The sequence below is a fragment of the Cloeon dipterum genome, chromosome 1, assembly GCF_949628265.1.
Source record: "Cloeon dipterum chromosome 1, ieCloDipt1.1, whole genome shotgun sequence".
Taxonomy (NCBI): domain Eukaryota; kingdom Metazoa; phylum Arthropoda; class Insecta; order Ephemeroptera; family Baetidae; genus Cloeon; species Cloeon dipterum.
Window position 1 is genome coordinate 5,027,160 of NC_088786.1, and position 13,496 is coordinate 5,040,655.

Genomic DNA, 13,496 nt, shown 5'->3' on the forward strand with positions numbered 1-13,496 from the left:
GGAACAAAAAGCCTTAGTTCTGACAATGAGGGGCTGATAGATTTTTAATTTTTTTTTCTCAGAAGTCTGAATTTCTCAATTGTCTTTTAGATAGTTTTGGCCTCTCAAGCAAAATTTAAAGTGGACCGTTACGGAAAATTTGAGAAAAATAATGTGTAAATTTACTTCAAATGTGCACTGAAAATTGGGGAGGAGCTTAAATTAACCAAGGATACACAATATAATGCTAATTAATTGGAAAGTGTTTCCTTATTGAAAAATGGGATTATTTCCCCAAAACGGATATTTTCTTTATAATTTGCACACCGTTGGATAGATATTGCAACGAGATAAATCAAGCGGAAAAAAATCATCTGGCATACCGTTTAATTTTTCAAAACTGTTACTTAGGCCTAATTCCAATATTGCACATTGTGAAGATAATAATTCTAACTGTCAATATGATCACTTGCTAATCAACAATTCAATTAATTTTAATTTTTGCTCTGTTTTAATATACATACTGGAGATTTAAATTTCAGACACAAATCTGGCATATTTTGCTATAAAGTTGAAATATTAAAGAATTTTCATAGCACACGGCTGGCAATCCTTAATCAAAAAAATTTAAAACCGACGATATTTTAAACCCAGATGAATTACAGTAATAAAGAGAAAAAACAGGAAATTTTTCAAATCCCCTATCTTGTAGCCATCACGAACATTAATAAATGCTTTTGAACCCAGGGGCCCCGTTTTAAATTAATGTGCGTCAAATAAAAATATCAAGATTGATCTGACGGTAGAAAAAATCGATTTCACGCTCTGCTGGTGCCTAGCTGATGTATCTGGGTGCTAACTCGAGATTAATTAAGTTTCGGAGTCTTACCTCTCGCATGCCGTGGGCGTGCAGCAGGGCCGACAGCAATTTGGTCTCAGCCTGGATGGTCTTGTATGTCATATGGAGGGCGTAGGCTGGGGGGTTGTCGGGCCGCTCGGCAAGTACGCTGCATCTGAACTTGAGGAACGTGTTCTTGCCGCCGAGTGAGCCGCCCACCAGCAGACTCAGGTCCCAGTCGCCTTCGCGGCTGCTGAAACCAAAACCGCACTTTTGTCACATTTCTGTCCCGCCAGGTTTAACGAGTTTACAAGCCTGTTTCTCGTCACTTCAAGAGAAAATCAGAGACAGAGAGGTTTCCTGTACATCTACTCTTGAAGTTAATTAGTTTATATAAAGCGTTGCATATAATTAATTGTTAGTTTAAAGAGACGGCGGATTAAATAGATGGAATAATTTGTTTCCCATTTTTACATAATACATATATTTGTGACAGGCTTATGATTATTATGATTTTTACACGAAGTTTTATGGATTGCTAAAATATTAATTCACTTTATTAAATACCTTAAATACAATCCAAGGCATAGAAACCGATCAAATTGAATTAATCAATGCCCTCTTGTAAAAAAATTTGCCAAATTGGACAGTCATGTTGTTTCTCAATCGTGAGTTCTCTCTTTTACGACGTTCCGATTCAACAATGAGGAATAAGGGTCAGCAAAGGGCAATACAATATTATGTAGTCAAAAGTAATGATACAACAACAAAAGACTAATGAACTTAAATCGGTAGGAAACAAAATACCTTGGCAAGAAGTTTAACATCAACGTCACTCACGTGGAAAATTTTATATGGCTCCGCGTAGCACGAGTGTGTTATTTCCGAGCATAAAAAGTGTGTTATTTTTGTTTGACACAGAGGAAAATGTCGTGTAAGTTTTCACAGAAGAAGCCATTGCAGCAGGGAGAAATTTGACGACTACTTTGGAAACCGTCAAGTGAAATAAAATGCAGTAAATGCTGGTTGTTTGTGCGTTATTTGCTCTTCACCTGTTCGGGGGGAAATAATCGAAAATAAGCGAGCGCGCGAGACGTCTCGGAAAAGCATTTCCCCGGTTGATCGGACTAATTTATTTTGGGGGTGCCAGGGGGTTGTTTTCCGCTTGGTTCACGCACGCTTCCACCTAATCGCGCAGGCAAGCAATAATCTAAAGGCGACCAGCTTTATTTAAATTATTCACCTTACCTTTGCTGACGAAAACTTAGCTCTCGCCATTTGTTGCGAGATTGTTACGAGTGGAGTGCACAAAGTCCCATTATTATTCATATTTTTGTTTCATCGTAAATAAATTTTCTGTGGCATTACAGGACGTTGTTGAGCATATTAAATTTGCAGGAATTCGCACAACATTTTCGGCACATTTATTTTTTTTACCAACATTCCTATCTAGATTGCGTGGCGTGTGACGAAGTGCGTGCAATCAGTTCTCCTTGTGCCAGTTTACTCACTAAGCTCTTACCTTACTGCAGTTAGAAATGGCTAACTAATCGAATAGCAAGGAGAGGCGGAAATCGATTTGACGTACGCCGTGATTGGCCGGTATTCGCATGAAACGGCATTTTTACTCTTAACCTATCAAGCTGTATGACAGATAGATAATTGACGAGTGTCAATTTAAAAATAGAGCAAATTCAGGTAGAAAAAATAATATTTCTATTCTGTGATATGCCTTTATTTTGAATAAATACTGAAAAAGATAATTAAGACTTTGGCAAGTCTTCAACAAAGCGATAAATATATATCAAAGTAGACGAATTAAATAGAGCCAATGAATAATCTTTGGTAAGCCAGCTGGGATTACCATAGCCTGCCTGGCAGCATATAAAGTGGTGCATACGAAAAATTGGGGGTCAAGTGTTTTCTTGGCAGGCGCAAAAGGCTTGAGCGGCGTGCAATCAAAGACAATGCCCAAATGTGGGTCGCCGCTTCGGCATCGCTGCAGCAGCAGCTGGCTGCAATGTCGGAAAGTGAAAGTGCGCTCGCTGGCCGCAGAACACACAATCGTCATAGTGATTATTATCATTATGCACCCATTGTGCGAACTGCGAGAGCTCTCGTGTTGACAGAAGCGGCCACGGCGCGGCGTGCCTCATTAGCCACAGGACGACGACCTTTCTGTCTCCCCTTCCCCTTCCCTCCCCCTCAGGTTTTTAAACAGCTGCTGGACATTGATCTCGCCTGACGCGTCTCAGCCCGAGTGAGACTTTAAAACTGCGGAGAGGATTTGCGTGTGTTCCCGGGTGAAATGTGGAATGGCAGCGGATTACCTGCTCGGTTGGCCATTTGATGGCACCAGAGCCAGGTCGGCGCCTGTGTCCTGACCACCTTCCTCTTCCTCCTCTACCAGACTGCCCCCTGCAACCATTGCAAGGGAGGCCAATACCTGAAAAATGGAAAGAAGTGAGATCTTTTCAATGCACAACAAATATTAGAATCGAAAAATTTGCATCAAATATTAAAATAAATAGATCAAAATAATTTTAACGAAAAAGATCCCTCCCAGAAAAATATAAAGCAGCACCACGTTATGTATAATAATATATGTAATCATTTCCTGAAATAAATCACTTGAAAAAACGTCTTTTAAATAATTCGCCATTGGCAATTTGTACTACACCGCCTAATGCAAAAAACTCGGCCTAGAGCCCAGAAGTTCACAAACAGACCAATTTCGGATCTTCCGAACCCTTAGGAGCAGTATGGGATGCAGGCGAGCGAGAAACAAACAAGGAAAAAACAAAAACAGCTGCGGATGTCTGCAATGCGGCGCCGGCGGCCGCGACTGGAGGCCTCCGGCCACTTGCCTTGCTCATGTCTGTCGGTGGCCGAGGGCCATCGCTCGTGCACCTGCGAGATCTTGGTCGGCGGCGTCTCGTCCGCGAATCGCTGGCAGTTCGGCCCGACAAAGAGCGAGAATTGCGGTGCGACCAGGCGAGCGGCCAGTGTCAGCTCAACACAGTTCTCGGCCGACAGCAGCAGCTCGGCTCGACTCGCCCATCGCCAGAGACTACCGCTCGGCACGTGGCGGCGCTGCAATCAGTCTACGACTCGCCGCTTGCCTGCCGGCCGACCCCGCCCCTTCCTGCCTCGCTGCCCCGGCAACCCCACCGCGCTCGCCGTCGTCCCGGTTGCATAACCAGCTAGGCTTGTTGCTCCCGGCCTCTGTTCGTGATTATTTGGGATTATATTGTATTGCATATTATTGCGGGAGCTTATACCATAATAATATCGGTCGCCCGCACACGCTCACGCTGCACATGCCGCCCCACCCGTCATATATGCACACAATGGTCTTATAGGAATCAAATTTAATGATATAATGCTCGCGGAACTTCCTATATTATAAACATTTTTTATTAAAGACGATTATTGCGATTATTGCTGCGTGTCAATGGACTGCGACTTCTGGTTTTGGGAAAATAAATATATAGTGACTGAATATGTGTGGCGAGGACAGGACGGAATTAATTAATGATGAGACTCGGCACGGATTGATGACGTGTGCGCTGTGTCTTACTTTATCGGACAGAACAGCAACGTTTCCTGTTGGAACACCCGAACCTTCGCCGGTGCAGGCCACGCCAGCCGAAGTTGTTGGTGCCTCTTGCATCATCAGGGCAGGGACAGTGAGTCTCTTCGATGGCTTCAGTCCAGTGCGTCTCTTAAAGTGGTCCTCATCCGGGCTGGTTCGGTCGTCTTTTGGTGATTGCAAGAATTCTGATCATTTTTAATTGTGTCCGTTTATATTTGCTCGTGAAACAATATTGTGATGGATCTGTGCTGTAAAATGGTTATTGTTTGACAGTGTATTTAACTCGCCGGGATTAAGTGCATGGTGCACGTAATATCGACAAAACTTAAGCTCAAAGAATATGATTTCATATACCCCTATTTATGTTGTTAATACTGAAATCCCTCTACAGTTATATGTTGAGAAATGAGAGCAGGGGATATTTTAATAAATATTTCCCGCATTTAAAATAGGGATTCGGAAGTAAATTAATGTATAATGGTATAACCTCGTCTCTTATACGCATTTGTAGGTAAGAGTAAATCTCTTTCAGTCTCTTGGCTGTCGAGTAATCTTAGTAAAGTGGACAAATATATGTGTATATACCTGTTTTAAACTTTCTTGGTAATTTTTATGCTGAATTTTATACGTTCGTTCAGCGATGATCTTTTGATGCACTTAATAATTCAGTGAAATATCACACTATTAAATGTAATGTGTTTTGCCCTTTATCTCATGAATATATCATCTTCAATGCTAATCGATCAACATGAGTCGCATTAAAATCAACAATGGAACTACCGTAATGTTTATTCCGTTGAAATGTTCCTAAAATCAATAAAAAATAATGCGTTTTAGTCTTTTAAAAGGAGGATAGTGTGTTATATAGGATTAAGTTGGAGCCTTTTATCACACGATTGAAGCAGTGGTTCTCATTAACATTCCCATTTCACAAAAACAAAAAAACAGCAGAAGATGTCAAATTTAGAAACTCTTTCCCCGCTTTGTCACTTATTGCGTTTGCATGGTTTGCTGCCATTCACAAAAATTACTGACGGGCGCATTAAAATAAGCCTCATCGGGAGAATACTTTCTGTGACAGCTTTAGTTGGCATGCAATGGCTCCTGCTGAAACGACTTTTCACTCTTTTCAGCAACAATGTTTTGCATGGGAATGAGTCGTTTTCTGTCAAATCCACTGCAATGGAGACTTTCAACGAAATGAATATTTTGCTAATCTCGATTTGGACGACTAAACTTAGTTTCCAAATGGCAGATTTTATCAAAGGAATCAGCCAAAAATTTGACGAGGTTGATTCTCAACTCCAGCATGCTGAGCACTGGAAGGCAACAGCAATGACTGTCACGGCGCTTACCTTATACCAAGTATTTTTTCTGTTAAACAAGAAGAGTTAAAATTAAAATACATCTTCAGAAAATTCCCTTCACCGTGGGCCTGGCAGTTTTCTGCGCTCACTTTGACGCCTTATACCGATACGCTGTGCCGCAAGTTCTGAAGCACTGCAATGAGGTAATCACTTTCGCCTTCTTGATCATTTGCAAGGGAATCTCAAAGAGGCTGGTGCTCATCACAAAACAAATAAAGCATACGAGGGAGACGTTAGAGACGACGGACTTGGTACACTATCACGTGCGAAGATTGAAAAGTGCATTTTGCGGTTTGCAAGAAGCACATGACATGGCTCAAGAATTTTTTTCAGCATTTTTGGTGCTTGCTGTGTATCAATCGTTTTCTTTTATTTTGACGCTTGGGATGTTATTATACTCTATGGCGGCTACGCGTGATGATATATCAATTTGAAGTTTTATGCCGGCATAATCACATTAGGGGTTTTCAGTGCTTTGGAACTGTTCATCACAGTTTGGGGACCACAAAAAGTTAAAGAGCAGGTATCCAATTTCACTGTTGAAAGAAATCGGATCACAAGTAATTGAAGCGCTTTTTTCAGTCTACCATTACAACATCAGCTGTTTGCACTATGTTTTGCAGTTCACTCTACAGGAACAACAGAGCATTGAAAGAGGTCATTTAAAGCGTTTAGAAAACCGAAATATTTTTACAGCAATGGAATAATATGCTCTTTCAGGCCCAATCATTTTTAAATGTTGTATTGCAAAGAAGCTCCTTCAATTTTTCTGCCTGGAGGTTGTTTGATCTGGATATGCAGCTTCTTTTCACAGTAAAGATGGTATAATAAATAAATGAAAATAAATTAAAAATGTCAATTTGCAGACTTCAGCAGCCATTGCCAACTATATTGTGGTTCTCATTCAGTTGAAATGAATTATTTTAGGTTAAGAACTAAATACTGCGGATCACCTTTAAGGAGCAATCTCTTCAGGCATTAAAATTTAATTATTCTTGTTTAAAATCGGAGCGCGCCAAATTGCATGTTTGCGTTTGCATCAGTTATATAATGCTATTTGTATTTGAATACGTAAATCCCTTACTTTTAAAGTAGTAGCATTCTAATTGGTTTCAGTCATTTATCGTATTCATTTTACAATTTTTATTAAGCTAATAAATTTGCAATAAGTTGCTCGCTTTTTGCTCAGATCAGATTCTGTGCGATATAATTTGCTTGTAAATTTAGTAAACTCAGTTGAGCTTGCACAAAAATATGTGACAATAGCCATGTTGCCTTCTATTGGTTTTTTCTGGCAATATTTCATTTTATGCTAATTGCCCAGTCGTCTAGGGCACAAAGAAAAGGTAAATAATAAATTTACCTTTTTATATTAAAGACGTTCATCGACTCTATATGTGTGTGTCATTTATGCTGCAGAACATTCATCTTAATTCAAGCAAATATATTCTCCAAACATTCAAAGAACATAAAACGAACATCAAGTGATGTTCTAGGAATATTCATTGAACATAAAACGAACTTAAAATAATATTCAACCGGAACATAACCTAATATTTGAAAAGCGTTTAATTTTCCTGTGCCAGTAGCATTCCACTTGTATGTTCCACAAGCATCAGTGGAATGTTCTTTAACATTAAACGAACACAATTTGCTATCTGGGAATTTACAAACAGATTTGTGAAAAAATAAGCCCGACGACGCACCTATTTCACAACGAAATAAACAGAAAAATATGCTTTGTTTCAAGCAGGTACTCAAATCGTGTATATAGGGGTCTGCATTCTTCCGCTACAACAATTGTTTTTTTTCGGCCCATTTCTGCCTGTAGAATGTTTTCCCGCACCCCACGAGGGAGATGGCTAAGGCTGATAAATCGCATTCTTGGAATATTCAATTTTCAACGCCTCCAGAACCAATCTTTTTTCCCCGATTACTTCCAAACCAAATTTTACTTCAACAAAATTAGTTATTTTTTCCAACTGTCCCTTTTTTAATGTTTCACTCTAGAGCACGCAAGAATTAATATTTGTGATAAATAATGAAGTTAAGTTTAATGTTTTATGCTAAGTATTAAGAAATTCATGGAATATTAATATTGAATTCAACAATAAAATTGATATTACGTTTTTCATCATTGCAATGGTCGATGGTTTATAATCTAACATGACGATGCGCAAAATTTGTGATTGATCAGATGCCACTAATAACTTTTTTCTACTCATAGTCAGACACGGTTTTCACACCCATTTCGATGCAAATTTGCAAGTTTGTTGATAAGACATAAATAGACGATAACGCAGACAGATTTCTTAACACTTCTTATTATTCTGAACTAATTTTTATCTCTTTTACATGCAAATTGAAAGCGTCTAGTTGGTTGTTAATATATGGGACATCTTATTTGCATTAAAATTGCCTAATATGAATTAGCTTATTGTTAGTTAGCTTTTTGAAGTTTTTAAACAGGCTAAAATCATTAATTATTGACACACATGCGCATGTGCTGATCTTGTGCCCATATTTTGAAAAAGTTTTTGGTATTAAATTTCAACAGTGTTTTTGAAACTGAAATAAATACAATAATTATATCCGTTTCCTGTTTATTTGAGTCACACCAAAATTAGTTTTTATTTAATAGCCATGATCCTCAGTTTATACAGATATTAATAAATACAATTATGAAAATAAAAAATGAAAAAAAGAACATTGCCGCAGTTTTGGTGTGAAGTGGAGACGCAACACTATGAGGTTATACGATAAAAAATTGAAATTGGGCAACAAAATTAGATAAAATTTGTTATGTCTCAGCATGTTTAATTCGTTAGTACCCTAAGAGATGAATCGGCACTCTTGAGGAAATAGCCAAAAAGATAAAGACGCCGCCGTTTGTTTTGTCCACCTGCTTGCTGTGTGGAGATTTCACGCGAGACGAGCACGTGAGTCGTCCTTTTCTCACAGCGGCGGTGTCGCTCTGGAGGTAGCGGCAAGAACGATCGTCGGCACTCACAAGCTTGTGTGCGACGCGCTAGCAGTCTTGGGTCAGCATTGCGGCGATAACCAAATGATTAGTAACTTTTAATCAGTAAAGCCACACTCAACTGTCCATCATGAAACTCAAAATTTTTGAAGCATTCCAGGTAAGTTCATTTATATTATTTGCCTATTTCATGAGTATTTTTTTAAATTTATTTGTTGAATATTTTGATACGAATTCTTTACTCAAATTTCGGTGTGTTAAAAAGAAAATAATTTTGATGTGCTTGAGTTTCTCAGTTAAAGATTATTCATTTAAGATGACAATAGCATGCAATTCACGTATTTAAATTTTATCCGAAAAATATTATATAATTAGATTTGATTCAGAATTATTCAGCTAGATCAACATAATATATTAACTGCGCAGCGTTTTTTCGCATTTGCATTAAGGAATTGATTTGCGGCGATCGCAAAGCGCGCGTAAAGTCACTTCTGAGCCATCATCGGCGTTGTTATTGTATTTATATTCACCGGCATTTATGGGCAGTGCGCCCAAGGTCGCGGCAATTTCTTGCCGCACGCTTTATTCCCTCGCATAGGCGTTCAGTGCTCTCTTCTCCTATCATTCAATTACGTCGACCGTCAATAATTACAGATGCACGCATACAACTTGATTTAATGCACTTCCTGCTTTATCGCAGTCGTAATGAACAACAACTAATAACAATAACATAATGCCGCTAGATATTGCACCATTCATGCCTTTACAGAAAGAATAAAAATATCTCTGAATGGAGTGATCTGCTTTCTGGAATTCCTACAGGGCCACACTAAATAAAGAGAAAACTGAGGACGCGGTATAACAAAGCGTTCAACTTTAAGGGGGGACTCTTGACCAAGAAAATGCCTCTGGCGCACTTTTACACGGAACCCTCTTCCTACCTGGCCGGGATATTTGTGCTCCCGCTGGAGCATAAAAGATTAAGAGGGAAAAACACGAAAACATCTTCTATTATCCCCTCTCCTGTGCGTACATTCCTTTATTAGCTATATCGCGCGACACCTTTGTTATACGCCACGGCTGTTTATTTTGTGCAGTATCCCCAGCGACGGTCATAAAAAAAGGGGGCTACTTCTTTCAGGAAATATGTATATCACAAAAGGCCAGAGAGCCAATGGGAGACAGGGATGAAGTAAATTTCAGCTATTGAGCCACCGCTATACTGTACAGAGCGTGCAGTTAGTAGTATAGTGGCGAGTGTTACGGAAGGCCATGGCTCTAAATTTGGTCTGACTCGAGGTTTTTCTTACTTATTTCCCAATTGCACAACTTCCCAAAAGGAACGATCGGAAACATTCCATAAGTCCCTGTTGACGCTCAACATTCTAAAAATTCAATATTTATAAAAAGTTTCAAAATAAATGATTGAATTTAACACAAAGGCTCATTTGCAGCAAGAAACTGGAACTGACAATGAGAAGAAGCATGGTATTTCGCTATGGCAAGCTGCTATATTCATTGCAGCGCAAATTGCGGGCAGCGGTGTCCTAGCGCTTCCAAAGGCAGCAAGTGATGCAGGCAAGTTTAAGCTTATTAATATTCCACATAACAATAAGTCGTAAGGAAAATAGAACAGTACAATGAATAAACTATTGCACATTTTTAGTTAAAAATATTAACTTAATAAACCAAATTGGCTTTTTGAAAATCAATAATGTGATGATTAGAAAATTCGACCTTTGAATCGATAGAAAGTTTTGCCGAGAGGAAGATGAAATCCGATGTTGGATCTAAAATAGTCATATATGTCGAAATGAAATTTAATTGAGCTGTCATTCATTTCGTGAGAAGTTCCATCAGCGAAGAAATTTTTGTTTGACTAAAAAGGCAATAAGGTCGGAGTCTTTCTAAAGCCCATTGACCTCTATCTCAGGTGGATGGTTGGGCCTTGGAATCATGCTGGTGCTGTGCGTCAATGCAACCTTCTCCGGGGCCCATCTGGGCCTTTGTTGGGCCATCGCCGAAAAACACTATCCCGATCTGAAGGCGCATGTTCGCAATCCGTATTCAACGCTTGGAGAAAAGGCGTATGGCAAGTGGCTCAGGTAATTTCATCATCTTTAAATTGAATTGAATTTATAGCCCCGTCAAATGATTCCCTTGAAACCATTTTAGCGCTCCTTTTATGTTCTTTCCTAAATATTTATTTTCACTCGTCTGCTAATAATTCTGATTACTTTTAAACAAAATTTTCAGCGTGCTGATTTCCATTGCGATGCAAATCGAGCTGATCGGAACAGGTACCGTTTTCCTCTTGCTCTCTGCGCAGATCATCGAAACGCTCCTACTGCCCTACAACCTGAGCGTGAACGCGTGTGTCTGGCTGCTTGTGCTGGCCGCCCTTCTTTGTCCGGCCATGTGGCTCGGCTCGCCGAAAGACTTCTGGTAAATGAATCTAATTAAAAAAACCGCATACTTAGTATTTATCGTCATGGTCACGTACAGAGATACTAAGCGATTGAACAATGCACTCATCATCTTATCTTTTATTGTTTTCTCAAACTATAATTCTTCAAAACATAAAATTCACAGTATAAACTCTCTCAATGCTCTTTACTTATTCCGCGGTAGATGGCACGTAGACAGACTTGAGATTGAAATCTAAAATTATAGCATATTGAGATGGAAAATTTTCCCGTTTTTAATCTCAAGCCTGCAAATTTTGTATCTTCATTAGAACACACGATTTGATAATTGATATAATTTTTTTATCACGCAAAAAACCTAGATTATTAAAAGTGAATCACTAATATTGATTTTATTCGTTCAACGTTTGATAGGCAATTTGGAGTTGGTGCTTTGCTGACGACACTGACCACCTGCATAATTGCCACTGTAGAGAGCATCAATGACGCTTCATCTGGTCTCCTACCGCCTCCAGACACTTCTGTTACATTAACACCGTAAGTTGCTCTTATCACCTTTTTGTTATTCAATATTTTTGTTATAACCGATATGCCATAAAACGGACTGTTTACACGTTCACGCACCTGTTCTATCAAGTAATATGATACGAGTGATTTTTTAATTATTACTTCCTGATGTAAATGCTTTTGTTGTGCCGTAATTTTTTTCAACTCAACTGAACGATACTGACCATTTATCAGAATATATATAATAGACACGTGACCGCCATATAGAAAAGTTAAAAGTTTTTACTTTGATGCATCTTATCAATATTCATTGATACATTTACATTAAAATAAAAATTTCATAGCGTGCCTAATGGCATTAACAACTGTTTCGATTAGAAATAATGTATGTTTATATCCTGTTAACGCAGAAATACTTAAAATACGAGGATGTGTCATAAACACAGGCTTCTTCACAATAATTATTATTCAAAAGCATTATATCCGTAACTAAAACAAGCATTTTTAATCAACTAATTTAACATTCTCGATCCTTATTTCAAAGGAAAAGCTTCTTCCTTGGTTTCGGCGTGATCATATTCAGCTTTGGCGGCGCCTCGACATTCCCCACAATTCAGAATGACATGCGAGAGCGAGAGAAGTTTCCGCTGAGCGTGGTGATCGCGTTTATGGCAATTATCGCGATGTACCTGCCGGTGACCGCGGCAGGATTCGCCGTCTACGGCCACAATGTGCAGTCCAGCATCCTTAACTCCATCTCGTCTGGACCGGCGGTGACAGCCGCCCAGATCTTGATCGCGCTGCATTTGCTCACGGCCTTCGTTATCCTCACCAATCCAGCAACGCAGAACATCGAGTATTTACTCAATATACCACATAGTACGTATTTTTTTCACTCTTAAATCAACAAGCCTTTCAATTTTTATGGATTTGATCGAAAAATTTTGGAAATAAAAATTCTAAATCTGAAAAATAGTTAATAGGAATATAATCAGAACTAGTAGAGTCATGATTTGATATTTCATCACAATTAGAACTAAAATTAATATCTACCAAAGTTGCTTATTGGGTCTAAAACATTGTTACAGCATATCAAATCGAATAAATTTGTCTTAATATTGCTGGATTTCTCTCTATTCAAATCGCTCTGAAACAATTTTTATCTTCTCTTGTGTCTAAATAAGCGAAAATTTTCACAGAATTTGGATGGAAAAGGTGTCTGGTGCGCACTTGCGTCCTCTTGCTGATGGTCTTCATTGGTGAGTCGGTGAGAGACTTTGGAAAAGTGTTGGCTCTGGTCGGCGGCTCATGCACAACCATGCTCAACATGGTCTTCCCTCCGATAATTTTCCTCAAATTCAAGGCCACTCTTGAGTCGGAGAGGTCAGTAAAAACTTTCCGAAATCCAGCTGTGAGAAATTTTTCATAATTTTGCTTTTAGCCCCGTCCCTCTGTGGAGGAAAATCTACCTGATTGCTATTATTTCCATCGGTGTGGTGGGAGGGATTGCGGCCACCTACAGCGCCATCCTCGACATCGTGGGTCCAGGTTCTTTCAGAAGACCCTGCTACCTGCCCTGATGATCTCAGCGTGACTGCTATTTTGGGGGAATATTATTGAACATATATGCAAATAATATGTATATTTTTATACGAATTGAAACCAATTTGGAATTTAACCAATGACATCTTGTTAATTGTTTTCATAAATAAGCTATCGGCTCGAAAAGGCATTAAATATAAATATGCTACCACAGGGACTCCATTATTTAAAATAAAAACGTCAAATGCAATAATAAAGTGTG

General features: G+C 39.0%; 2 protein-coding genes across 3 annotated transcripts in view; one reads left to right on the plus strand and one right to left on the minus strand.

Annotated features, from left to right (window-relative positions):
* The window catches only part of TTLL5 (Tubulin tyrosine ligase-like 5), a 31,508-nt gene extending 27,612 nt beyond the window's left edge, over nt 1–3,896 (minus strand). The window contains exons 1-3 of one of the 2 annotated variants that reach the window (XM_065486588.1): nt 3,685–3,896; nt 3,148–3,263; nt 869–1,067 (exon numbers count right to left, since the gene is read on the minus strand). In XM_065486588.1, the coding sequence (XP_065342660.1) occupies nt 869–1,067; nt 3,148–3,263; nt 3,685–3,693 (324 nt within the window). In that variant the 5' untranslated portion in view covers nt 3,694–3,896. Of the gene's footprint in view, nt 1–868; nt 1,071–3,147; nt 3,264–3,684 lie in introns of both variants that reach the window. The other variant, XM_065486580.1, reaches the window with a different exon arrangement.
* A 4,883-nt stretch (nt 3,897–8,779) lies between these two features.
* Nucleotides 8,780–13,446, plus strand: LOC135948501 (uncharacterized). Its single transcript, XM_065497813.1, has 8 exons — nt 8,780–8,919; nt 10,214–10,337; nt 10,693–10,864; nt 11,016–11,204; nt 11,600–11,722; nt 12,237–12,571; nt 12,892–13,075; nt 13,134–13,446. The coding sequence occupies exons 1-8, from the start codon at nt 8,890–8,892 to the stop codon at nt 13,270–13,272; spliced, it is 1,296 nt and encodes a 431-aa protein (XP_065353885.1). The 5' UTR covers nt 8,780–8,889; the 3' UTR covers nt 13,273–13,446.
* Nucleotides 13,447–13,496: the final 50 nt, after the last annotated feature.

Excerpts from the sequence above, each read along its gene's own strand:
- LOC135948501 (XM_065497813.1), top strand. The coding sequence starts at position 8,890 with ATGAAACTCAAAATTTTTGAAGCATTCCAG. Across the intron at positions 8,920-10,213 it reads AAATTTTTGAAGCATTCCAG|CAAGAAACTGGAACTGACAA; the intron begins GTAAGTTCATTT and ends GCTCATTTGCAG. Across the intron at positions 10,865-11,015 it reads GCGTATGGCAAGTGGCTCAG|CGTGCTGATTTCCATTGCGA; the intron begins GTAATTTCATCA and ends CAAAATTTTCAG.